A 26,964-nucleotide genomic window follows, 5' to 3' on the forward strand; every position below is an offset into this window, starting at 1 on the left:
AATCTGGCTCTGAAATTAACTTATTGTGAACTGTGACTTTCGATTGTTCTATGATCTTATTGGAAATAAATTCGAAATTGTGAAACTTTGAAAAGTGCTTGAGTATGTGATTTTTGCCAAGCAAATCCTGCCTGCATTTATATTAAATATTTTTATGAAACATTGGGTGCATTGCGACAAACGTGAGTTGGTGCCCCATAGACGAAACTTGGCAAAACTTATAAGTCGAAACACATTTACGGGGGCCCATTGAAGTGTTTGTGCTGTGTAATGTGTGCGTAAATTGTTTCATGCAGTAGCATGTTGGGGCTCTGAGCTGATACAGAATTTGTGAGCAGTTAAAAACTTTGATTTTTCGCAAGTTGATGAGAGAGATTGTATTTAATTTTGTTATCCACACCACATGCACATTCCCATACTGCCCGTATGGTCCAAAACCCACCCACAAGGGAAGGGAAGTGGCCTTTTGTCGATCATAAATTATAGAAATTAAGATGCCAGTTATGCATCATAAACAAATTAGTTTAGAAGCGTCTGATGGTCATTTTGTTTATATAACGGCCACAGCCAAGTGAACAGTTTGTTTGCATAAAGCTAAAAGCATTGATGGCCATTTTATTTGTATAAAGGCCTCAGGCATGTGCGTGGTTGAGCCGTGTGTGGCTCGCATTCATGCTGTTTGTTCTTTGGCATTTAGTCACATCGAGTGGCATCTTGTTCCTTCCTTACTTACTTACTTGTGTAACAAAGTTGCTGGCTTGCCTCCTTGAGTGGCAGCAGCAGCGCTTATCGATACTAATACTGTCATACTATCTTTGGTGTGACCACTAGTATTTCCGGGTGGTGGTGGTGTGTGTGGTAGTCTGTCAGTTGGGACAGAGCAGCAAGGAACTCTCCGTAGCTCGAGGGCAGGCCTGGACTGCTGGCGGTGTGTAGGCCCTGTCGGATTGTGAGGCGCTAGCTGCAAGAGTGACAAAGTTCGTTGCCCACCGAACCTGGTCGCTGCAGTTGAGTGATCAGTTAACCTGTTATGAAGCCTGAACTATTGTAATATCTCTTTGTTCAATTGTGGGTTGTTGCTCCCTGGGCTATTCGGGCTAGCAGCAACGTATGATGTGTTCGGGTCGGCAAAATCTTGCAGCCGTCATCCTGTATTATGATTAATTATTAAATTGACTGTTACATGCCTTTGAAGTACACCAGCAGTATTTTCTGTCCTGTGGCCATTAACGCCCCCGTTATCTGCCCTGGTCGTTAGTGTACTTTTCCGGCAATGTGCCTTTCCTCGTTGTGTTGATGCTGTCCGGCACGGTGTGTAGGTCAACAGCCTTTTAAATAGTTTGGGTCATATTTGCTTAGAGTGGTTATTGTTCCCTTGCCTGTTTTTAAATGCGAATATCTGGAGACGTAGTGCTGTTCGTATCCTCGTCCTCGGCCGATATTTTCCATCGTTGTGCCATTGGTTGGATGGAAGGGAATTGGTTAAATTGTTGGTCAGTCCTTGGGAAGTCCCTAGTATGGGTTGTCATCCGATTATTTAACTCCAACTTTTGGCTGCCTTTCTCACCTTACCTTACATTTGAGCTACCTTCTCAGGCTGACCCTTGGAACACTTCTGAGCACCATTTGTTCTGCTTGTTTCAGATTGTGATTTTCATTTTGGTTTGAAGTATTGTGCGAGGCCTTAGGCTGTGTATTAAATCAGTTCCTTTTAAATTTTACATAAAGGCCTTCAGCTATATTGAATTAAAATTTTGACGATTGATTTTATTTTAAAAATAAAAAAAAATTCCTTAATATTGGTTCTATCTGAAATTGTTTGTAATCCAGGCCCTAAGCCGTTAGTTGTTTGATGTGTTATGTGTGGTCATCAGTCGAGGATTTACGTGAACCCCTTTTAATAAGGCCTAAGTCGAGGATTTACGTGAACCCCTTTTAATAAGGCCTTCAGCCATGTGTATACTTTAAAGGAAATTTTTTATAAGAAGGGAGGGGTTTATTTTAAATTGTCCAGGCCTTCAGCTGTTGTTTCAAATTTGTTTGTGGCCTTCAGCCATGCAATAAGTTAATACTTTTCAATTCCATGATTTTTTTAAAGAAAAAAAGTTTTCCTAACTAATAAGCCAAAAAACAGTTTCATGTTACATGAAGCTTTATATGTCAACTTCATGGTGAAGTGCCCAAATTTTGGTAATCGTCATACTTAACTTAATATTCCCATTTAAAAATGACTCTGCATGAAATTCGAGAAGGTGAAGGTGAATTACATTTATTACATGTAATGACAAGAGTGGTCATGCAATGGAGTAATATGTGTAATGCGTTGAATTTGTGAACACAGTGTCAAAACTGGTAAATCACAATATTATTTCTAACACAATGGGGAATGAGAAAAGAGACCAAAGCTAATCTACACATTTGTTGTGAAATACATCAAGGATGAAATTTCGCATAAAGTTAAGGAGCCTTATCTATTGTCATCAGTACGTGATGGGCAGAACAGAGACTATAATGTTGTTCGATTTTTGTCTCGTTCGCTGCTGCAAGTCCATTCAATAAAATAGTGCATTAATTTCCTATCAGGCATCACTCATACTCTCTCTGTAATATTTAGAGTGATAAAACGATTAATTCGGCGTAATGATGTTAATCTTCTGAGTACGAAAAAGTGATGTTAAAATCAAGGAAGTAAAGTAAATTTGCAGTAATACTAGTGAAAAATGAGTGCAAGCGTTAATGGTACCTATATTTCAACAACAACGCTTTATCAGTCGCTTCTAAAGTCACAGGACAACGTAAAGACAGGAACGGTTTGTTTACTGTCACATACTTCATGGTGTTCTCCAATTATGTCACCATTCTGCAGATGACACATATTAATACACTAATGACAGATTTATTTCATCTGCAAAAGCTAGTAGAGACACTACTGTTTCCTACAGAAAACGCATATTCTTCCATAGCGCTTATCCCTAAAAATGATCTGGATGTACAGGAAGTTTGTCAATATATGCCACATGAAATGCTGACTTTACGATAAATTAATGGAATGGCCTAGATACTTCCAAAAGCTAGACACAGACCATGAATAAACAATGAAATAAAGTATAAAAATTATTATTTTATGTGTAATAAGTATTTTCTAGTTTTTTAGGATAGTACAACAGTATATATCTTTCTTTTTGGTGTTATGCATCAGTTGATATATAATAAAAGAAAATTCATTACATAATGTGAAATAGAAAATCATCACATATTTCAATGGCTTCAGAGTTCTAAATGTTGGACACTTCTTAAAATAAAGGTATTTTAACAATTTTGCAAAAAATCTGCGACAGTGTTCCTTATTTTGTGTTTCTCTATTAAAATGTGTTACATTATTTTTACCTTAAGCAACTTGCTAGGGCTACCATCAAAATATTGTACTCCGCATAGACTTTCCACTTATCTAAAAACGTACTTTGTGTGACTCATGGGCTTTTATAAATAACCGATGTATTTCAAAATCACTAGCCAACATCCAAGTAAAGTTTTAATGAACACACTGATTCATATCTTGATCTCTTCAGTTACTTTAACACAAGTATCACAGCACAGAACATATAATTTACTCAGCACTTGAGCTTCTTTCTTCGGTTTAGTATTTGTCGCAAAATAATTCCGGCTGCAACCGGAGCTGCTGCTATTAAAACGGACATCTTCAAAACAATAACAAAGCGTACAGGCTTCTTTGCTGGTGACTGGGATGAGACATGCAAACGTCTTGAATAAGAGGCATGAACCTTTTTCTGTTTCTGAGTCAACAGTAGACGCACAGGTCCAAATGCACCTTTAGACTCCGACATGGGCAACATACTTTTATGTGTCATGTAATATTTCGATAATCATTAAGATAATAAAAGCTTTGGGAACATATGATGAGCTCTGTAAAGACTTTTAGAGTGTCCATGGAAATAGTCTGCATAGTTCTTGGTTCAATGCTGGACTACATGGAGACCCATTTTTTTCTTTCTGTAAATGAGTGATGTACCTATGTACTGATGTGAGTCTTGTGACCGCATCTTGGTGCAAACCGTTCTCGAATGTCAATTGTGTTGCATCTTTATTTCAAACATATTCTCAGTTGGCCTCTTGAAAATGGGTGGATCCTTCCCAAAGCTTTGCAATACAGATTTGAGAAGATTATCGGGTACTGAACCAGAGATCTTTGCGTCGGTTTTCAGCAGTGTTATTCAGCAGGTGACAGAGGTGAGAAGGCTTCACGTGACCTTAGCCTTCTGTCTATCGCACAGTAATTCGAGTTCTTTACAAGTGACTGATGTGTCCCTAGTATCACGCTTCAACTCGTACTATCATAGACGGGTTTGGAATGAAAGGAAGTGAATTGGCTAAAGGTGGATTCTAGGATACAGCATACCCTTCTGAGATTGGACCAAGAGGTCCATAAAGTTAATGTTCCCCATCTGGCAGACGGGCAACCAAGATGATTGTTTTATGTCATCACTCTATGAGAAATTGTAGAGATACCTGTGATTTAGTTCACTGCATTGGTGCATGGCCCGGTGAATATTAACCTAGTTCCACCATTTCTGCTACCCTTCTACTGAAATATTGGCGACAATTATTTTCTGCACAATCTGGTCTCAAACCTTTTACCTCAGGATCGAACTACGCTGCAATATAATCTGTTCACGACTCTAGCTATGATGTGTGATGGCAGACCAGCGAAACAATTACCAGACTCTAAAGTTCTGTAAATGTAGCAAATTAATCTCGATGTAATTATCACAAATCTCTTTTTAGTCACTCGAATATGTACCGCCCATATTGTAAAAGAGCTCCTCAGGGTCACCTACTGGACAAATATCGTCTAGTGTTGACAGCGTACACCACGCTCCCTGAGAACGTCCCGAAGTCCGCGGTATCCGTGCATGCCGACCTTGGCTCCAGCAACTTGACAGGCGTAGTGCAGGCTGTGCTGCAGTGGATGGCCGTCAGACAGCGCTGACAGCAGCGCAGCGCAAAAGGTGTCTCCAGCGCCCAGCGTGTCCAGCACGCGCTCTGGAGGATAGGCGGGGACAAAAAAGACGCCCTCAGGACTTTTTGCAGCCGCTCCCTGCTCTCCCCACGGCACCACCAATGTTGCTCTGTAACAGGAACACACATCCATAAATCAAGGGAAAAATCATAGAAATGAGAATACTTCAACAATTTATTTGTTCAATGTCTGCATCAGAGCATATGAGTTTAGAAAATCTACCAACAACCTCTTTCTTGCACAATCACATACAAAATTAATATTGAAGTCATCTCTCTAGTTTGAGCATAAATGCTCTTAGGTCAGAGTTAGGGGACCTATAAACAACAAGAATTAGAAGTTAAGTTTCACTAAATTCAACTGCCCCTGCACAACATTCAAGTATCTGTTCAGTGCAGTGTCGTGATATGTCTACGTAAACCAACATATAGAAAACATAACACATCGTAAATAAAATCATGAAACAAAGTTTCACATCTGAAGTTGTCACATAATTGAAAACTATGGAGTACATATGTCAAGTTCCTGTGAGAAAACTGATATTTTGGCAAAGTATGATTACCTTGCAAAGCGATAAGGTTTAGTATATTTTCTGTTAATGGCAGCGTTTATGAACTTATACAAATGGATGCTATTTTTTCTTTCAGAGCTGATCAACACATTCTGGGAGCAGCCCAAACACTCCCAAAGAGATTAAGATTAGGTGATTGGGAAGGCCACTCCACTGCATACAACTGTGAAAGAGATGAGCAGATTGTAGTTGAGGGTTACCCTTTGACCCTACTACAGGCTTGTTGTGCAGTTCATATCAGTATGCATTGTAGGGGCTTCAAGAGGAGGGTAGGAGGAATAGATAGTGAGGAGGGATGATGAGGATGAGCAGGAAAGGGGGAGGGGAGATGGACAGGCAGAGACAGAAGGATGAGGTGTACAGAGAGAAGATAGACAAATAGAATGGGAAGGAGGAAGTGGAGAGATAGAGACAGTACAGGAAGATATGGACAGAGACAGATGAGAGGAGAAGGTGGATAGAGAGAGGGGAGAGGGAGTTCTGGCATGAGAGATTTTGGAGGATGAGTTTGGCAGATAGAGTGGGAAGGATGACACAGACAGAGAGAATAGGGTGAAGATGACATACACAGACAAATAGGAGAAGGAGATGGACAGATATTGAAGGAGGAGTAGATGGACAGAGAGTTGGAGGTGAAGGACATGGACAGAGAAAGAAGGGAGGAGGAGATGACCAGAGAGTTGTGAGGATGAGAAGGTCGTGGAGAGGGCAGGGATGAGATGGAAAGAGATAGGGGAAATGGATACAGAGAGGTGGAAATTAGGATATAGAGAAACAGAAGAGGGAGAGCCATACAAAGAAATGGGGGTGCAGGAGGAGGACAGACATAGAGAGTGGGAGAGAGGAGATGTAAATGGAACATTGATACATATATCATGGCGACAAAACACGCCAGTAGTTGACACAGAGGAAGGAGGAAGATGATGAGATGGATAGTGAGAGTGAGGTGAGGAGATGGACAGAGAAACAGGGGAGGAGATGGACAGACAGGAAGGTGGGGGTAGGAGATGGACATAGGGAGGGAGGAGGAGATGTGGAGACAGAGAAGTGGTGAGGAGAAGATGGACAGCTAGAGGTAGGAGGATGAAGTGGACAGAGAGAGAGGAGGGGAGGAGATGGACAGGCAGAGAGGGCACATATGGTGATAGACAGGAAAGAGGGGGTGGAGGAGGTGGCAGTGGGATACAGATAGAGAGAGATGGAAGGAGGTGATGGAGAGTATGATAAGGGATAGGAAGAGTGAGACAGAGACAGGCGAGAGGAGGAGATGCACAAAGAGAGGGAGAAGGAGGGGAGGGGAAATAAAGGTGGAGAATGAGGTGGAGAGAGAGGGGGAGAAGAAGAGAGACAGATAGGTAGGAGAAACTAGGAGACGGAAAGAGAGAGATGGGGGAGGAAGAGGTGGTCAGATGGAGAAGCTGTAGGAGGAGATGATAGAGACAGGTTCCCACCTGAGATGGGCAGAGAGAAGGGGAGGAAAAGACAGCCAGAGGGTGAAGAAGAGATGGTCATAGAGAGTGATGAGCTGGAACAGAGGTAGGGCAGATGGACATAGAGAGGTGGAGAGGAGAACATAGAGGGGCGACGGGGGAGGGGGGAGGATGGACAGAGGGTTACAGGTCAGGAAATAGATAGACATATGTACATGTATGAAATGGATCGTGGCTACATATACTGTTGTGAAAAGACACCCAACATTCGATACAATTAAAGAGGGGGAGGAGGAGGAGACAGCGACAGGGGGAGGATAAGATGGACTGAGGTTGAGAATAGGAGATAGACGTAGAGACAGAGGGAGGAGGAGATGGAGTGAGAGATGGGAGAGGAGGGGGAAGAGGAATTGTTGTGAGAAATTGAAGATGCATTTGGCAGATATAGTGGGGAGCAGTTGGACAGAGGAGGGGGAAGGGACAGACTGAAAAATAGAGGGAGAGAGGAGTAGGATATGGTTGGAGGGTGAGTGTGAGATGGTCATAGAGAGGGGAAGGATGACATGGACAGAGATAGGGATGGTGGACACAGAAACTTAGGGAGAGAATGTACACAGTCAGTGGAGAGGAAGATGGACAGAGACAGCGATGAGGAAGTGTAGATGGACAAACGCATGGTACACGTATTAAATGGACCGCTGATATACATACCATAGTGACAAGATACCCCAGTAGTCCATACAGCATAAGGAAAGTCATCACAGTTGGGGACGCTTTGGACAGCTTTCAATCACAAAGCGCTATCGACTACTACATCAAAGCGATAACTGTCAACATAGCACCTTTTTCTCGCTGTGGTACTATAAAGGCAGCTCATATTATTTCATTTACAATTACAGACTGGAATAAATAAACACTGCACATCTCCAGGGCCAAGGAGGATGTAGACAGAGATGGAATATTTGGAGTATATGCATATAACGAGTACACGGGAAATGTCGTTGGGGGGAAAGGCTAATATACAGAGTGGTCAGATAGTCTGAAAAGATTGTAAGAGTGCCGCAGAGAAGGTTGTGCTGAAAAATAAATGTTAAGAAAAAAATTCGATACGTTCCGCCATTTCCGAGTTAATTAGCCTTGAAATTAGCCGATCAGGCCGTTGCGTGTGTTTGAGAGCGTGTGTGTGTGTGTCTTGATAAGGGAGTGGCCGTCATGTTTTTTTTTATTTTACCCGTCTGGTTCCGTTGGACTAAATTGAGGAGGAAATCCCCAAGGTCATGGAACGTACCAGACATGAAATTACAATATAAAATTAATAACAGATAAAATAAATTGTTTATGAACCCAAAAAAAGACAAGCCTTAAGTTCAAGTAAACGCAATCGACAATATAACATAGAAATCAGCTTAATTTTTCAAGGAACTCCTCGACAGAATAGAAGGAGTGACCCATGAAGAAACTCTTTAGTTTCGATTTGAAAGCCTGTGGATTACTGCTAAGATTTTTGGATTCTTGTGGTAGCTTATTGAAAATGGATGGCGCAGTATACTGCTCATCTTTCTGCAAAGGGGTCAAGGAAATGCGATCAGAATGCAGATTGGATTTCTGCCTAGTATAACTGAATGAAAGCTGCTTATTCTTAGGAATAAGCTGATATTGTTAACAAGAAACGACAGCAAAGAATATATATACCAAGAACAATGTCAGAATACCCAGATTCGTGAACAGGGGTTGACAAGAGATTCGCTCACTTACACGACTTATTGCCGGAACTGGCCTTTTCAGAGCCAAAAATATCCTTTTAGAATGGGAGGAGTTACCCCAAAATATAATACCATACGACATAAGCGAATGAAAATAAGTAAAGTAGACTAATTTTCGTGTCGAACCATCACTCACTTCAGATACCGTTAGAATAGTAAAAATCGCAGCATTAAGTCTTTGAACAAGTTCTTGATCGTGTCCTTTCCACGACAGTTTACTATCTGTCTGAACACCTAGAAATTTGAACTGTTCAGTTTCACTAATCATATGCCCATTCTGTGAACTAAAACGTCAGGTTTCGTTTAATTGTGTGTTAGAAACAGTAAAAACCGAGTCTTGTTGTGACTTAGCGTTGGTTTATTTCCTAAAAGCCATGAACTTATGTCATGAACTGCACTATTTGAAATGGAGCCAATGTTGCACACACCATCCTTTACTACCAAGCTAATGTCACAAGAAAACAGAGATATTTTAGAATTACCTGTAATCCTAGAGGGCCTATCATTTACATAAATAAGGAACAAGAGTGACCCCAACACTGATACCTGGGGCACCCCCAATTTAACCGAGCCCCACTCAGACCACACATCACAGACATTTTCAGCATTGTGAATAATGACCTTTTCCTGTCTGTTATCAAAGTAAAGGGTGAACCCGTTGTGAGCTACTCTGGACGAATATTTTGTGATCAACACAATCAAACGCCTTAGTTAAATCAAGAAATATGCATATCCTTCGAAACCTTTGTTTAATCCATCCAGTACCTCACAGAGAAAAGAGAATAGAGCATTTTCAGTTGTTGAACCACGTCGAAAGCCGAACTGTACATTTGACAGCAAATTATGTGATATAAAATGATCAATTATCCTTACATACACAGCCTTTTCAATGACTTTATCGAACACTGACGGCGTAGAAAAATGTGTCTAAAATTGTCTACATTATCCCTTCTCCCTTTTTATAAAGCGGCGTTACTACTGTGTACTTTAATCGTTCCGGAAACTGACCATTCTTAAAGGAAAAATTACAAAGAAGGCTAACATGTGCTGCACAGTACTTTAATATTCTGCTAGGCACTCCATCGTATCCATGAGAGTACTTAGTCTTCAGTGATTTAATTATTGACTTAATCTCTCCCTTGTCAGTATCACAGAGGAATATTTCAGACATCAATCTCGGAAAAGCATTTCCCAAGAGAGTTATATGATTCCCTATATAAACTAAGTTATTATTTAATTCACCAGCAATGCACAAAAAGTGATTGTTAAATACTGTACACATAGATGACTTATCAGTAACAGAAATATTTTTACTACGAACTCACTATAAATCGTCGACCTTGTGCTGTTGACCAGACACTTCCTTCACAACTATTATTTTAATTTTATCCTGTGAATTAGCTATTCTATTTGCACCACATACTCTTCGGCTTCCTAATAACGTTTTGAGCACCTTACAACACCGTTTGAAATGGGGTACTGTAGCTTGTTTGTGACTAATTCTAACATTTTGATATAATTCCCACTTTGTTGTACAAGATATCCTTATCCCACTAGTCAGCCACCTGGGCTGCCTATTACTGCTAGTACCCCGTTTAGAACGTTGTAATGGAAAGCAACTCTCAAAGAGCATGAGAAATTTGTTAAGGAAAGCATTGCATTTATCATCGATGTCATCGGCACTATAAACATCCTGCCACTCTTGTTCCTTGACAAGGTTTAAGAAACTCTCTATTGCTGTTGGATTAACTTTCCTACATAGTTTGTAACCAAATATGACATTGGTTTAAGTACAAAGGCCTTTTAGTGTTAAAATTTGTGCATCATGGTCAGAAAGGGCATACACCCTTTTACTAACAGAATGCTCGTTCAATAATGAAGAATGAATAAAAATATTGTCTGTGGCTGTGCTGCTGTCCCCCTGCACCCTGGTTAGAAAAAACACAATCTGCATCAGATCATATGAGTGTAGGAGATTTACGAACATCCTTTTTCTTGCACAATCACATACAAAACTAATATTGAAGTCACCACATATAACTAATTTTTGGTACTTTCCATAAAGTAAACCAGGAACACTCTCTAGCTTGAGCATAAATGCTTTGAGGTCAGAGTTAGGTGATCTATAAACAACAACAATTAGAAGTTTAGTTTCACTAATTTCAACTGCCCCTGCACAACATTCAAGTATCTGTTCAGTGCAACGCCGTGATGCGTCTCGGGACTCAAATGGAATACTGTTTTTTGCACCCATAGCCACTCCACCACTCTGAAAAGAACTCCTTGAAAAACAGCTAGCTAATCTGTATCCTGGTAAAGGAAGCCTCGGAATTGTGGTGCTCCGATATATCAATAATGTCAGAGTCAACATCTGTAAGCATTTCTCTAAATTTATCCCTAATACTTTTATATTTTGATGAAATATGCTAATTCCTAATCCATTAAATTTCGGGCATGCAGCCGCGCAAATAAAATTTCTTCTACTGATATTTCGGCCGCGTATCGTCCGGCTGCATGCCCGAAATTTAATGGATTATTCATTACGCCGCGAGAAGTTGAAAATGCACATGCTAACTCCTTTTCATTCGTCTTGAGTTGAATAGTGATAACGAGATAGAGTCCTTAAAGCACTCGCACAGCAGAGCTCACGGTGTTTCGGTGTGAATCCGTCGGTTTGTTAAGAGCGGTGAGATCCCCAGGGTGGCCATGAGCGGCACGGTTTCACAGCGCTTAAAGGACTTCGAATATTTTGTGTGCGCGAGGTGAACACTTGAAAATATTTCATGACTCTGAAGAAATGTGTGGGAGTGAGCTGTTGACTTTGAATTCGGTCAGTACTTAGAATTTTCAAGTCATTTTTGGAGACTGATTCCCTTGCGCTCAAGCGAACTTTATCGTTATTTAACTATTTATAAGCAGCGGTGAACTTTACTAATCTCACTGGATGTTATGATTTCAGATTTTGTGACGAATTTGTTCTAGATTAGCCGCGATATTCTTGATGATTATGAACTTAAGATTACACTGCATATGTTAGAGAGCCACCTGCCTTGCCGTTGGTGGGGAGGCTTGCGTGCCTCAGCGATACAGATAGCCGTACCGCACGTGCAACCACAACGGAGGGGTATCTGTTGAGAGGCCAGACAAACGTGTGGTTCCTGAAGAGGAGCAGCATCCTTTTCAGTAGTTACAGGGGCAACAGTCTGGATGATCGACTGATCTGGCCTTGTAACATCAACCAAAACGGCCTTGCCGGTTTTGCGAAAGGCTGAAAGCAAGGGAAAACTTCTGTCGTAATTTTTCTCGAGAGTATGTAGCTCTACTGTGTGGTTAAATGATGATGGAATCCTGATGGGTAAAAAGTTCCAGTAGTAAAATAGTCCCCCATTCGGATCGCCGGACGATGACTATTCAGGAGAATGTCATCATCAAGAGAAACAAAACTGGCGTTCTACGGATCGAAGCGTGAAACGATTGGATCCCTTAATCGCTCAGATACGTTAGAAAATTTAAAAACGGAAGTGGATATGTTGAAGTTCGATATAGCGGGTATTAGTGAAGCTCGGTTGCAGAAGGAACAGGACCTCTGGTCAAAGTGCCTAAGGGATTATAAATACAAAATGAAATAGGGATAATTCAGGAGTAGATTTAATAATGCATATGAAAATAGGAATGTGGGAAAGCAACTATAAAAGCGTAGTGATAGCACTATTGTAGCCAAGACAGACGTAAAGCCAACACTCACCACAGTAGTACAAGTTTATATGGCAACCAGTTCCGCAGACGATGAAGAGATTGGAGAAACGTATGATGAGATAAAAGAAATTATTCAGGTAGTTAACGGAGACGAAAATTCAGTTGTGATGGAGGAGAAGAATTCGGTAGTAGGAAAAGGAAGATAAGCAAAAATTGTAGGTGAATATCGACTGAGGGAAAGAAATGACTGGTAGAATTTTGCACTGAGCATTAGTTTAAGAATCATGAAAGAAAGTTGTACACGTGGAAGAGACTTGGAGACACCGGAAGGTTTCAGATTGATTATATAATCGTAAAAATAGAGACTTCGTAACCAGATTTTAAATTGTCAGACATTTTCACAGGGAGATGTGGTTTCTAACCGCAATGTATTGGTTATCAAATATAGATTAAAAGTTAAGAAATTGCAAAAAGGTAGGAAATTAACGAGACGGGACCCGAAAAGGTTGAAATGGCCAGAGACCGTTGAGAGTTTCAGAAGGAGCATTAGGTAATGATTGACAATAATAGGCGGAAGGAATGCACTAGAAGACGAGTGGGCAGCCGTGAGAGATGAAATAGTGAAGGTAGCAGTGGGTCAAATAGGTAAAAGCACAAGACCTAATAGAAGTTGTTGGATTACACAGGAGATATTGATTTTAACTGATGAAAGCTGAAATTATAAAAATGCAGTAAATGATGAAGGCAAAAAGGAATAGAAAAGTCTAAAAAATGGGATTGACAGGAAGTGAAAAATGGCTTAGCAGAAAAGGCTAGAGAACTAATTTAAGGATTTAGAAGCATATTTCGCAAGGGGAAAAATAGATACCGCCTACAGGAAAATTATCAGGCCTTTGGAGGGAAGAGAAGCAGATGTATGAATATCAAGAGCTTAGATGGAAAACCAGTCTCAAGCAAAGAAGGGAAAACTGAAAGGTGGAATGAATATAGACGGTCTATACAAGAGAGATGAACTTGTAGACTACTTTATAGAAATTGAAGAGGTTGTAGATGAAGATGAGATGCGGAATCGTGATACTGCGAGAAGAATTTAACAGAGAACTGAGATATCTAAGCCAAAACAAGGATTCAGGGAGTCGGCGACATTTCATCAGAATTACTGACAGCCTTGGGACAGCTGGTCATGACAAAACTCTTTCATCTGGTGTGCAAGATGTATGAGACAGACGAAATGCCCTCAGACTTTAAGAAGAATGTAATAATTCCAATTCCAAAGAAAGCATTGACTGGAATATTCTCACTGAACCTCTAAAGGTAGCAGCGCTAAAATAAGGGAACAAAAGGATATTTACAACTTGTGCAGTAACAAGACGGCAGTTATAAGAGTCGAGGGGTATGAAAGGGAAGCAATGGTTGAGAAGGGAGTGAGATAGGGTTTTAGCCTCTCACCAATGTTACTCAGTCTGTACATTGAGTAAGCAGTAAAGGAAAAAATAGGGTATGAATTAAAGTCCAGGAAGAAGAAATAAAAACTTTGAGGTTTGTAACTCTTGCCAGAGACGGCGAAGGACGTGGAAGAGCAATTGAACGGAATGGACAGTGTCTTGAAAGGAGGATGTAAGATGAACATCAACAAAAGCAAAACAAAAATAATGGAATGTAGTAGAATTAAATCAGGTCATACCGACAGAATTAGAACAGGAAACAAGAAACTTCAAGTAATAGATGAGTTTTGTTACTTGGGCACCAGAATAATTTACGATGGTCGAAGTAGAGAAGATATAAAATGTAGATTGACAATGTCAAGAAAATTGTTTCTGAAGAAGAGAAATTTGTTAACATCGAATATAGATTTAAGTGTTTGGAAGTATTTTATGAAATATTAGAATGGAATGCAGCCATGTATGGAAGTGAAACATGGATGATAAACAGTTTAGACAAGAAGAGAACAGAAGCTTTCGAAAGGTGGTGCTACAGAAGAATGCTGAAGATTAGATGGGTAGATCACGTAACTAACGAGGAGGTACTGAATAGAGTTGGGGAGAAAAGAAATTTGTGGCACAACCTGACTAGAAGAAGGGATTGATTGTTAGGACAAATTCTGAGATATCAAGGGATCACCAATTTAGTACTGAATCGAAGTTTGGGGGGGGGGGGGGGGGGGGTAAAAATCGCAGAGGCAGACCAAGATATGAATACAGTAAGCAGATTCAGAAGGACGTAGATTGAAATATTTATTCGAGATGAAGAGGCTGCTCAGGATAGAGTAGTATTGAGAGCTGCATCAAATTACAAGAACGTTAGAGGAATTTCGTACCAACGCACTCTGTGATTTTGCCACCGCTTAACGAGGAAGTTAATTAAAACACGGCTTTATGTACTTATTCCACTCCTGCTACGTCCGTCCCTGGTAGCTGAGTGGTCAGCGCGACGGAATGTCATACCTAACGGCCCGGGTTCGATTCCCAGGTGGGTCGGAGATTTTCTGAGAGCTCAGGGTCTGGGTGTTGTGTTGTCCTTATCATCATCATTTCATCCACATCGACACGCAAGTCGCCGAACTGGCTTGAACTCAAAAGACTTGCACCAGGCGAACGGTCTACCCGACGGGAGGCCCTAGCCACACGGCATTTCCTTTTACGCATGCTATTGCCTGTAAATGCCCTGCCTGCACTACGTAACAACAATTGCGCTATTGATTTTATTATTATCCAACTTATTTATAAATTTTGTTGTAAATTTTCTCGTTATAAAGCAACGATTCGTATTGTTATATGCAGATTTCTGAAGCAAACATTTCGCTGAAACATCAACTCATCTGATATCGTTCACATTAGTATCATACGGGATTTTATTTAGTTGTTGCACTTTTCAATTATTTATTTATTTCATAAGTCAGTCCGGTAAATTGTTGTCCTGCTATTAAATGGCTTGATGCATACGTGTGTTAAACTTTGGGCTTAAAAGCAACGGTGACGTACCACCACCCACAGACTTCAGCGAGCAGTGCGAAAGTTAAGGGCTTGCAGTGCCCACATTAGTTATCACGTTTTTCCCAATCATTATTGAGTCTGACTCGATCAAGGACACAATTGTGATACAAGCAGATGGCATATGGAATCTAATTGAGATCCTCTGTTGATAGCACTCATTGCTTCGTGTGAGTAAAGAGCCATGTGTGTTTCACAGGAGTGATATTTCTTGCTGGCTATGTGTCAATAGATAATTTTCCGCGAGGTATTTCATAATGTTCGAACACAGTTTGTAAAAAATGGTTCAAATGGCGCTGAGCACTATGGGACTTAACATCTGTGGTCACCAGTCCCCTAGAACTTAGAACTACTTAAACCTAACTGTCCTAAGGACATCACACAACACCCAGTCATCACGCGGCAGAGAAAATCCCTGGCCCCGCCGGGAATCGAAGCCGGGAACCCGGGCGCGGGAAGCGAGAACGCTACCGCACGACCACAGTTCGTACTCTAAAATCATACTGCAATTCGATGTAAGTGATAGAGGTTTACAGCTCATCGTATTACTTCTACTGCCTTTCTTGTGTGTTGCTGTAACTTGTGCTACTTTCCAGTCTTTAGGTACGGACCTTCCGTCGAGTAAGCGGTCGTATCTGATTACTAAATGGAACTATTTCGTCTGCATACTGCCAAAGGAACCTAATTTGTATACTACCTGAACCAGAAGATTTGGCTTTATTGAGTGAGTTAAGTTGCTCACTACGCACAGAGTATCTACTTGTAAATTATTCCGCACTAAAATTCGAGCTTCTGCGAGACATTGCCAATCCTGGAGATTTTGCAGTCTCAATATCTGGAATCCTTTTGTCGTCGTTTCTGCAAGAGCTTTCTAGTCTGTTTTGTGTACCATGGGGGACCAGTTCCATTTCATATCAATTTATTTGGCATAAATCTCTCAGTTTCCTTGAATTCAAGCAACATGTGGTTTACGGATAGATAGTTGGTTTGGAAGGAATGGAGCCTGTCTCTTAGAAAGGGGTCAAGCAAACTGTTATCTACCTTTTTGAAATGGACATATTTTGCGTTTCTTTTGTTGGATTTGGATGTTACGGTATTACTTCGCGCTAGAACGACCTTGTTGGTCACTAATCCCTGTACCCGTCATGACACCATCTATTCACTCAGAATTAATTGCTACTAAGGGGTCTGGTATGTTATCTAAATCATTTACACTTCATGTTATCTATTCCATCTGACTTATTTGATCGTAAGTCTTCTAAGGGTCTTTTAAACTCTGACTCTAATACAGAATCCCCTAAGTCTTCTATATGAACTCCCATTTCTTCTTCTACTACGCCATCAGACAGTTCATCCTCTTCATAGAGGCCTTCAGTGCACTTCTTCCACCTACCCGCTCTCATCTCTGCGTTAAACAGCGAATTCCAATTGCACACTTAATGTTTCTGCTCCTGCTTTTGATTTCACATTTATATATGATGCATCAGTCCTTCTGATGACCACTTCTTTTTCTACTTCTTCATATTTTCCTGCAGCCATTTCACTTTTTCTTTCCTGCACTTCCTATTTATTTCGTTCCTAAGTGATTTATATTGCCGTAATTCCGGTTTTCCGTGAACGTTTTTGTACTCTCTTCTTTCGTCGATCAATTGAAATCTTTCTTCCGTACCCAAGGTTTCACTTTCCTTGTGCCTATGTTTGACTGTCCAGTCTCTGTGGTTCCCCTTTTTAGAGATGCCAGTTCCCATCAACAGTATTATCTATTTCGATATTAATTATCGTAGCCATAGAGAACTTGGAATACATGTCAACATTCCTCTGTTCTTCTGTATCCTACTTCTTTCCACATTGATTCTTCTGAACGATTCTTTTAAACTTCTGTTTGCTCTTCATCATTACGAAGTTGTGACCCGAGTTTAAATCTGTTCCTGTTCACGCCTTAAATTCGAATATCTGATGTCGAATCTCTGTCTAAGCCTGACGTTATTCACCTGGAATCTTTCTGTGTGTCTGGGCCTTTTCCAAGTACACCTTCTTCTTTTGTAATTTTAGAACAGTGTGTTGTCTATTACTACCTAAAATTTGTTTAGTAATCAATTAGCCTTTCTCACATAGCACTGTCTTCTATCTTTCCCTTGCTACCGTATTCCAATCTCCCATGATTATTAGATTATCGTCCCCCTTTACATATTGAACTATCCGATCACTATGTTCGTATACTTTTTGTGTCTCATCGTCTTCCAATTGTGGCATCGGCACGTGCATCTCAACTACTGCTTTTGGCGTTGGTTTACTGTTGATTCAGATGAAAACAACTCTATTACTGAGATGCTTTGACTAAGTCATTCTCCCTGCCTTCCTACTAATAACTAAGCCTACTTCTGATGTACCATTTTCTGCTGCTATTGATTTTACCATATATTCGTCTGACATGAAATCTTTACCTTCTTTCCATTTCAATGCACTGACTCCTATAACATCTAGATTGAGCCTTCGCGTTTCCCTTTTCAGACTTGCTAGCTTCTCTACCACCTCCAAACATATGACATTCCACAGGCCGGTTTGTAAAATCCTAATCTTTCGTTGGCTATTCAGACTCTTTCCGAGCGCTACCTTCCCCTTGGCTGCCCGTCCATTGCTAATGAATAGATCATCATCACACTTTTTCAACTACAGACCATATCTCCTTTGGATACACGTTATGTTTCTTTAATGGAGCCGCTTCGATTGCCTACTGCATGTTCTTGCTGATTTTTCTGCCATTTAGAGCCAGTTCCCAAATGCAAGAGACTGCCATGAAAATGTCCGTTCCTCTGCCCCTTTTGACAAGACCGTTGGCAGAACGACGGTGACTCCTTATACCCGGAGTATTTGGCCGCCATTGTTGACGAGTTTTAAAAATGGCTCTGAGCACTATGGGACTTAACTGCTGAGGTCATCAGTCCCCTAGAACTTAGAACTACTTAAACCTAACTAACCTAAGGACATCACACACGCCCATGTCCGAGGCAGGATTCGAACCTGCGACCGTAGCGGTTGCGCGGTTCCGGACTATAGCGCCTAGAACCGCTTGGCCACCCCGGCCGGCAGACGAGTTTTATACAGAAATTATGCTGCTGTTGAGATCGAAACCGGGACCAAGCACGTTTTGACTACTTCTCAAAGTCGCTACTTCTAAACCAGCTATATCAAGGCGAAAACGAATGCTGCAGTTTAATAGGTAGTTTTCCCATACCTGTATAATGTATCGAATTAAAAAATGCCTCGACCCTTTTTTCCAGAGTGCGAGTAATACAGAGGCTCATAGCTAATCATCAAAGAACATGTAACACATTAAGACAATGTGCGCGTAAGAATTTCGTAGTGAAAATTAAAATATCATACAAATCTGTTAGAAAACGGAGGTTACCCAGGTTTGAGGTATCCATGAAGTCCATCCAGTGTATCAGACATTGACTTATATCCGAGCGCCCTCGCGAAATCCTTGCTGACCATAACAAGATCTGCCGTGGGTATCATTTCCAGACAATGGTCATGATAATGCTCGATTTCCAGTGACATCGGGATACGTCTTCGCTCTTCAGAATTCCATGCATGAATCCTTTTTACCATTTTCTTCAGCTGGTCGAAGTTTCTTGCCTCCACCAAAAATTGAAAACAGAAAACAGGAAATTGAAAACAGAAAAAAGTAACATAGAACATGTCTGTAATCATTCAGTTTCGCTTAATGAACTTTACACAATGCATTATATGTTATGTCTCCCAGTTTACGATACCTCCAGGTGAATCCACGTATACTGCGACAAATCTATTTTAAGAAAAGCCTCATATGAAACCCAAGGCCAATCGCCACTGTGGTGCAGTATCGTTCGCGATCCATTCCTCTTATTAATTATACACGTCGACATAGGTAGTTCTTTGCCTTCTACAATCTCACATTGTTTCAGGTTTACACCATATGACTCCAGTTGCTCTGTGACAAAACTGTAATAAAAAGAGAAAAAGGTAATTACAGGTTCTTGGGTAAACAGTTCACATCAAGGAAACAAAATCTACTTCATTAAGATTATGTCAGCGCCTGTGACTAATGAACCAGTCTCAAGGTAGTCACAATTATTACTACTCTCATTTTGCTTGTCGTAGCTAATGAGCAGTGGTGTTATAAATAAAATCGGCTTGACACGTGAGCGTATAGAGTATTCGCTTTAAGGCCATGGAGAGAACACCTCTCGTTCTGTTTACCAGCTTTGGATTACGCAACGAAGGCTGATAGGCCCTTCAATGTCGCCAACGAACAGGCTAAGCGCTAGTAGAGCATTAATATGTTACGCCACGGTTTTGCCTGGCGAAGTGTATGACTCTTGTGACCGACTCAGCAAAACGACGTCATAAAGTGGGTGTTGAAAGCACCTCAGTACCTAGGTGAACTGTAACAAGGGCATGTATTCAGCACATTGCGAAAGTCGACGCCAAGCGCTCGAACTGTGATGTTAACACTTGTTTAAAGTATTATAAAAAGTGAAAAGTCCTGCCAGTACTCAGTTTCTGCAGAGCTTCATTGGATCATAAATTGCACTTTCATGTTTTGCTCTGCTCTGCACATCACAGGACGCCAAAGGAGTGTATTTGAAGGCGGCAAGGTAACTGCAGGCCAGTTTTGATTCATTGTCTTCAAATGTTGTGGCATTCCCAGAACGACTATCACTAATTTTGCACAGTGCAGAATATCCTGGATTCCGCTGAAGAATACTTCGCAATTTGTTGTTCACTTTCTCAGCCACATGACTACGAGCTCGATCCAACTCACTCTGCACATGTTGCACAATACCCAAGGCGTTACACAGTGGAGTATCAGCAGCTCCCATTCGCGTAGTGGCTTTTGATACCAATGAAAAGTTGGCGTTGATGTATGCCAAGTGTCCAGACAAGGTATTTGTGAAGACCTCTTTCACAGGTTTGAAGCACTTGATTCGCCGCTATCAAGGCGACAAAAGATCGTATTTATTTTGGTGTAGTTGGTGCAGTAATACCCAGCAGCATAAGCCAAATCATGTAAGAACAGGCTTACCGGGAGGGACAGTGAAATTCCTGTAATTACTTCACCTGTAGAAGACTTTCATATAGGTTTTCTTGCCACGGGAGATTAATTTGTCCGTATCAGAGTAATTTGGCTGCACCTTTTCTGCAGCTCTGTATAACGCATGGGCGAGGCAAGTGAGTATACAATACTGTTGTAGAGAACCTGAAGCCCCATGGCCGCATTAGCCATGCACAAAGCACCATCTGTTACTAGTAGCAAAAAGTTGTCTCTGTTCAAACCAATCGGCCACAGTAGCTTCAGACAAAACGCCCGAGAGCTTCACACGTTAGGAGGACCATTTCTCCAGGCCCGTCAACTTTTAGAACATCAACAACAACGTTTGCAACATAGCGCCTACCCACGTCGGTGGTTTCATCTATAGACACCCAAACCTTTGGTCAGCAACACTACTTCGTATTTTGTTGAGCTGCTCCTCGTAGAACACGGACAACCAGTTCTTTCTGAACGTAGGTTCATCTGGAACTGGGTGTGTTGTGTACTTCTCCAAGAGAAGTCTTAAGCGTGGATTTTTCAGCTTACCCAATGGGATGTTGCAAGACCTCATCATGTCACACAAGTCTTTCAAGGACGATTGCACGATTGAAAGTGGACCTGTTTGCTCAGATAATAGCGTTTTTCTGCTGTCATTTTCAGCACTGATATTCGTATTTCTGCTATGTTTGGCGGTATTAGAGCGTTGTTGCAAATTTAAGCGCTCTTCTACAGTCATGTTAACTGCACGTAGTTTACAAAATAATATTTCCCCGTCAGTGCTGAAGATCTTCTCTGCAAAATCACGAAAATCTCGCGAGTTCATACTGTGGGAGCTCTTTAGTTTTCACATGTTGAATCAGATTGAGTTTGTATTCAGACTGAATTGTGTGACCACGTGCGTAACGTTTATTACTTCGGAAGCCGCCTTTGTTGGCTTCGAGTGCGTTTTGTTGATGCCACCCAACTACGTCGTGTGAGCCGATTAATGTGTTAACGCTGCTTGTCTACTATACTCCTGATGAATAAAGATTTGTAGTAATTGTTGTGTTTGTTCTCGTTTTACTAAGGCTTGAAGCTCCTCTTGATGTTCTTCCGTGTTTGCGATTTAAAATTAGATTGTTTTGAAAATTCGCCTTATGCAAACGCAATTTATTTTTGTATTTACCCAGACATTTTTCGACACTTATGTGTCATCTTCAGTGGTTCAAATTTTTATTTCTTAAAATTACCTCGCTAGATGAACTGCATTATTACACATCCCTTTTTTTGTGCTCTTTTTCGTCGTTTTTTTTTTACAGCATGTCATCTGCAAAATTTCTTCGTCCTGTTACGTGTCAGGTTGGTGTCTCGATCAACAGCTATTCAGTGCACTGTTTCCACACAGTTTGTCACATAACTTTTCATCACTGGTTCACCTCACATGCATTTACACAAAATGTGGCGAAATGTGATCTGAGCAGACACTTCTGACTCCATTTTTCTGAAGTGTGACAATTATTGAACAATACGAAATAAAATCGTCAAATTTGAACGGCGTGCGTTAGGACGTTCAAACTGCGTGGTTGGCCGGAAGCCATGATGGGAATTAGTATGTTATGGTTTAGCGACACTTTCATTTGAATGGATTCGTCAATGAGTAAAATTGGCGCATTTGAGGGACTGAGAATCCGCATTTCGCGATCGATAAATCTCTTCACCCTAAACGGGTGTGCATTGTCCAGTCACGGAATAATCGGTGCGATACTCCTTGATGGCACGGTGATTACCAATGTACGTGAAGGTTTTAGAAGATAATTTCATCACCATTATCCAAAGTGACCCTGATTGCGACAAGATGTGGTTCGTGCTAGACGGAGTTCGACCTCACCGAAGCAGGAGAATGTTTCATGTCCTGGAGGAGCACTTTGGGGACCGTATTCTGGCTCTGGGGTACCCAGAGGCCACTGGCATGGGCCTCGATCGGCCGTCATATTCTCCGGATGTGAACACATGCGACTCCTCTTTGTAGGGCTTTTTTAAAGACAAGGTGTACAGCACTAACCTCAAAACGACTGCTGAGCTGAAAACAGCAATTCAGGCCACCGACAGCATCGATGTTCCGACACTTCAGCGGGTCATGAAAAATGTCGCTATTCGTCTGCGCCACATCATCGCCCACGACGGCAGGCATATCGAACGTGTAATAACCTAAATCCGAATCTTTAGTGACGTTTAGATGTTGAATAAAGTGTGGGCACGTCGTAGTTTGTAACTAATTTAGGTTTTCTTTTTTTCCTAGTAGTTCAATAATTGTCACCTTGTACCTATCAACAGCAGTTTAATGCTAGTACTGGAGTCGATATTTGGAGGTTCGTAGAGCTTTGGGATTGCAGTATTTCTCAAGGAGAGTCGAAGGGGCATATAACGACAGCACATTCTATAATTCATTCGTTTCGAAAAACATTTCAGCAGGCTGCTTGACTTCGTCCTAGCCGACTATGCCTGCATCCCTCCCTCTTCGTCCAAAATCTGTTTACGCTGTTGTAACTGAAGCCAGCAGTCCCATGCGCTATTAAATCTTAAAATATGCATGCACTCGTGCACTATCAAATGAGTAAACATACACAATTAAAGGAAAAACATGCAATGTCAGAATTTAGTCGATTGTTGTGAAGCATTTTCTTTTGTTTTAAAACAATGTACAACAACCAATTTTTCCAAATTCTGCACGAGCTTGGGGTAGCTCTGCGTGGTGAGCCTCTTAACTAGCAATCCATGGATTCGGGAGGCAATGTAGTGTGAATCAATCCGTCCGCTAGCTTGAAAATGGTTTACTGTCGTTTCCCATTTTCATTTTAAGTAAAAGAGCTGCATCGAAGGCGAGCCAAGCATCTCTTCTGAGATTTCCGACAGTAAAAGCTGTACACTAAATAAATAATATTTCAAATTCTCGTTTAGGCTCAATCTATTGTCTGCCGGGACATTCTTCAATGCAAAAGAAATCACAGATGCATACATGAATGAGGACATTTAGGTAAGTGTAAGGTTGAATAATTCCAGATCTTTTGCATTTTCGCTATCAAAAATTATTCTAGTTTCTCTGCCGAAAGGAGATCTCCTAGTTCAAGGCCCTGTCTGTAGGGGACTGATGACCTCAGATGTTAAGTCCCATAGTGCTTAGAGCCATTTGAACGCTGCCGGTAAAAATCACGGTGCCCCAAAAAATTAGGGCTCGTACATTCCTGGTTGCTTCCTCGCTCAAATCCAGACTGAAAGAAGAAGATGGGTGGCATAAAAATGGTGGAAGTTACATCAGGAAACTAAACGTTGGAGGCTTGACAAAGAAAGAAATGTTTTGTTTCATCCATAGCAGCATCTGTTTTCAAGTAACGCGCTGTATACATGGAGTCTGCATACATCTCAGATACTGCGTCCTTTGAAGATCAAATGTCGTACATTAAGGTCGAAACTTTACGTCTTAAAAACCCAACCGAAATCCAGTTTGCTTTTAAGTGCAGTTTGCAAATTAAGTGTGATTTCAAGACCTCACTCAAAGCCCAAACAAGTTTTGTCTGTGTGAGACCCCTAAGGAATCACCATGACGGGTAGATTTTAATGTGGACCACGTGGACCCGCATTTTATTCACGTGCCTCCATACAAAAGCTCCACTGTGATTCTCCATATTAGAACGTATATCCTATCACTGGCTGCGTAACTCAGAAGATGGGAAAAACGCAAAGGATGATGCCTACTACCGCACTGTAGTGTTCAAACTAACCTTTGAGTTGATGAATGCATTACCCTTATTCTGTAGCATCGTAAAATGAGGAAATTACTGGCTGCTCAGTGACTTTTTCGCCTATACTAAGATCCAGAGATAGATGTAATTTTGAAGACACTGGTGTAGATGAGGTGCGCTCAATCAGGATATTCCTCATCTGTGTTGTGTGACTCCTCCACTGTACTATGACCTATTCGCTGTACGTACATAGCGGAAAGACAGATCCCGTATAATTCGGACATCCTCCTTCACTTACAGTGACAACAAAGTGATATTATACTTCGTATCAGAGCATGTGCGTATTTGACAAAAAAGGAAGGCGGGTGTGAGAAGTGTTCAAATGTGTGTGAAATTTTATGGGACTTAACTGCTAAGGTCATCAGTCCCTAAGCTTACACACTACTTAACCTAAATTATCCTAAGTACAAACACACACACCCATGCCCGAGGGAGGACTCGAACCTCCTCTGGGACCAGCCGCACAGTCCATGACTGCAGTGCCTTAGACCGCTCAGCTAATACCACGCGGCGTGTTTAAGACACAAGGCGAATTTCAAAATGCACATAATACCATAGTGTACATTCTCTCTACACACAGTGAGTGCCATCGCTGTTCAGGCACAGATCAAACCGTCAGCGGAGACAGCAATAGCTGGATGTGAGACACAACAAACTGTAATCAGTAAAATTTATTATTTGGCTGCAGCGTAGTTCATTCCAGCTACTGAGGCATTGCTCATTCTTACTCTGGGTGTATCATAACGACTCTGCTCTTGGACACACTGTTTCCTCGACTAACGAGAAGAATCGCCACTATGAGGGATTTGCAGTAAAAACAACAGAACCTCATAGCTTGAAAAAGTGCACCCAATTTGGAAATGAAAAGGCAACCTATGGCTTGTATGAGTATATTCTCTCTGTTTTCTTAAAGGCAGTAAGAGTCAAACGATTATTAAATTTTGTTATCTCTTTAGAAATCGTATCAAAGGTGATAAAATAGAACAAACAGCAAGTAACTTAAGTCTGGCTCTAACATCTAAGTTTGAAAATATTCAAATCGTAGCTCTTTAGACATTTTTGAATACATTACTGTGTATTTAATCATTTTAAAATATCCTGATATTTTATCATTGTCATGGTTTTTCATTAGGTTATTTATTTGACGAGATTTTGTGTATTAACGTTCCCAACGACAACAACGAAGTTACATATAAGAATGACGAGACTGCTGACGTAGGTCCTATAAACACTGATAAGAAAGCTATGTATATCGGACGTACCTTCCTGATCGTGAATTATTGTTGAGCGTTCCAAACAAGTCGCACTGAACACCCAGCTCACCCAGAACGGCGCAGTTGTTGGCAGCGTTCCCTCCTGGTCTCAGTTGTCGAGTAACAACCCTGTCAAGAAATTCAAAAAATACTACACAAGGAACAAGTGAAAAACATAAAATGGCGTCTGAATATTGTGATATGTATGTATAAGCATTCACTCATATAGTTAGTTATTAAGATTTAGAATAGATGAGGAATTCTGCGAACTGAGCATAGCACATTGCAAGGCATCCGGGATATGCTCAACAATGTACGTGTCTGGGGAGTTTGGTGGGCAGAGGAAGTATTTAAACTCGGAAGAGTGTTCCTGGAGACACTCTGTAGCAGTTCTGGACGCGAAGAGTGTCGCATTGTTCTGCTGGAATTGCTCAAGTCCGTCCGAATGCACAATGGACATATACGGATGTAGGTGATCAGACAGGATGCTTACGTTCGTGTCACCTGTCAGAGTCGTATCTAGACGTATCAGGGGTACCATGTCACTCCAACTGCACATGCTCCACACCATTACAGAGCCTCCACCAGCTTGAACAGTCCCCTGCTGACATGCAAGGTTCATGGTTTCATGAGGTTGTCTCCATACCGGTGGACGTCCACCTGCTCGACACAGTTTGAAACAACGAGACTCGCCCGATCAGGCAACATGTTTCTAGTCATCAACAGTTCAATGCTGGTGTTGACGGACTCAGGCGAGGCGTAAAACTTCGTGTCGTGGAGTCATCAAGGGTACACAAGTCGGCCTTCGGATCCGAAAGCCCATTTCGATTATGTTTCGTTGAATGGTTCGCATTCTGGCACTTGTTGATGACCCAGCACTGAAATCTGCAGCAATTTGCGGTAGGGTTGCACTTTTATCACGTTGAACGATTCTCTTCAGTCGTCGTTGATCCCGCTCTTGCAGGATCTTTTTCCGGCCTTAGCGATGTCGGAGTTTTCATGTTTTAATTTCATGTTTTACCAGATTCCTGATAACGGCGGTACACTCGTGAAATGATTGTTCGGGAAAATCCCCACTTCATCGCTATCTCGGAGATGCTGTGTTCCATCGCTCGTGCGCCGACTATAACACCACGTTCAAACTCACTTAGATCTAGATAACCTGCCACTGTAGCCGATCTAACAACTGCGACAGACACTTGTTGTCTTGTTTAGGCGTTGCCGATCGCAACGTCGTATTCTGCCTGTTTACGTGTCTCTGTTTTGAATACGTATGCCTACACCAGTTTCTTTGGCGTTCAGTATATACGTAGAATATATAGCAGCAGAGAGTCGCGCAAACACTGGCCCGACCAACGACTACACTGGTC

At 41.3% G+C, this 26,964-nt stretch overlaps 1 protein-coding gene across 1 annotated transcript in view; it reads right to left on the reverse strand.

Moving 5' to 3' along the window:
* Window positions 1–26,964, reverse strand: part of LOC124606046 — a 73,078-nt gene that overhangs the window by 35,419 nt on the left and 10,695 nt on the right. The window contains exons 2-5 of the mRNA XM_047138008.1: window positions 25,604–25,723; window positions 19,265–19,472; window positions 18,898–19,127; window positions 4,882–5,147 (exon numbers count right to left, since the gene is read on the reverse strand). Of these exons, the coding sequence (XP_046993964.1) occupies window positions 4,882–5,147; window positions 18,898–19,127; window positions 19,265–19,472; window positions 25,604–25,723 (824 nt within the window). The remainder of the gene's footprint in view (window positions 1–4,881; window positions 5,148–18,897; window positions 19,128–19,264; window positions 19,473–25,603; window positions 25,724–26,964) is intronic.

This window comes from Schistocerca americana, chromosome 3 (genome assembly GCF_021461395.2).
Source record: "Schistocerca americana isolate TAMUIC-IGC-003095 chromosome 3, iqSchAmer2.1, whole genome shotgun sequence".
In the NCBI taxonomy this organism is placed as follows: domain Eukaryota; kingdom Metazoa; phylum Arthropoda; class Insecta; order Orthoptera; family Acrididae; genus Schistocerca; species Schistocerca americana.